We start from the raw sequence: 836 nt of genomic DNA, 5'->3' as shown, positions 1-836 counted from the left end.
TGGCGTCGGAGTGGGTGGTGTGGTAGTGGTGGTCAGTGGCGTGGTCGGTGTAGGTGTTGGTGGAGTGAGGGGTGTGGTGGTTGACAGAGGGGTTGGTGTGGGCGTCGGTGGTGCGGTAGTGGTGGTCAGTGGTGTGGTTGTTGCAGTTGGAGGTGTCGTGATAGAAGTGGTGGTGGACAGTGGGGTCGGTGTCGGCGTTGGTGGTGCGGTAGTAGTGGTCAGTGGCGTGGTTGTTGTAGTTGTTGGTGGAGTGACAGGGGTTGTGGTCGATAGTGGGATTCCTGTGGATGTCGGTGGTGCGGTAGTGGTGTTCAGTGGTGTGGTTGTTGTCGTGGGAGGTGGTGTATTAGGCGTGGTGGTCGACAGCGGAGTCGGCGTCGGGGTTGGCGTTGCAGTAGTGGTGGTCAGCGGCGTGATCGGTGTTGGTGTCGGTGGAGTGACGGGTGTGGTGGTCGACTGCCCAGTAGGCGTGGGGGTCGGTGGTACAGTAGTGGTTGTAGGTGAGGTGGTGGGTAGAGTTGGAGGTGGCGTGATAGTCGTGGTGGTCGAGAGCGGAGTCGGCGTCGGAGTGGGTGGTGTGGTAGTGGTGGTCAGTGGCGTGGTCGGTGTAGGTGTCGGTGGAGTGAGGGGTGTGGTGGTTGACAGAGGGGTTGGCGTGGGTGTCGGTGGTGCAGTAGTGGTGGTCAGTGGCGTGGTCGGTGTAGGTGTCGGTGGAGTGAGGGGTGTGGTTGTTGACAGAAGGCTTGGCGTGGATGTAGGTGGTGCGGTAGTGGTGGTCAGTGGCGTGGTCGGTGTAGTAGTCGATGCAGTGACCGGTGTGGTGGTTGACAGCGGGG

The 836-nt window shown here is 61.1% G+C and overlaps 1 protein-coding gene across 1 annotated transcript in view; it reads right to left on the bottom strand.

Annotated features, from left to right (window-relative positions):
* The window catches only part of Muc2 (mucin 2, oligomeric mucus/gel-forming), a 33,130-nt gene that overhangs the window by 15,745 nt on the left and 16,549 nt on the right, over positions 1-836 (bottom strand). The window contains 1 exon segment of the mRNA XM_033764764.1: positions 5-835. Coding sequence (XP_033620655.1) covers positions 5-835 — 831 coding nt within the window.

Source organism: Fukomys damarensis, unplaced genomic scaffold (genome assembly GCF_012274545.1).
Source record: "Fukomys damarensis isolate Sample0158 unplaced genomic scaffold, DMR_v1.0_HiC HiC_scaffold_16, whole genome shotgun sequence".
Taxonomy (NCBI): domain Eukaryota; kingdom Metazoa; phylum Chordata; class Mammalia; order Rodentia; family Bathyergidae; genus Fukomys; species Fukomys damarensis.
Note: the sequence above shows the minus strand (reverse complement) of the source record. Positions and strands in the feature narration are given on the sequence as shown.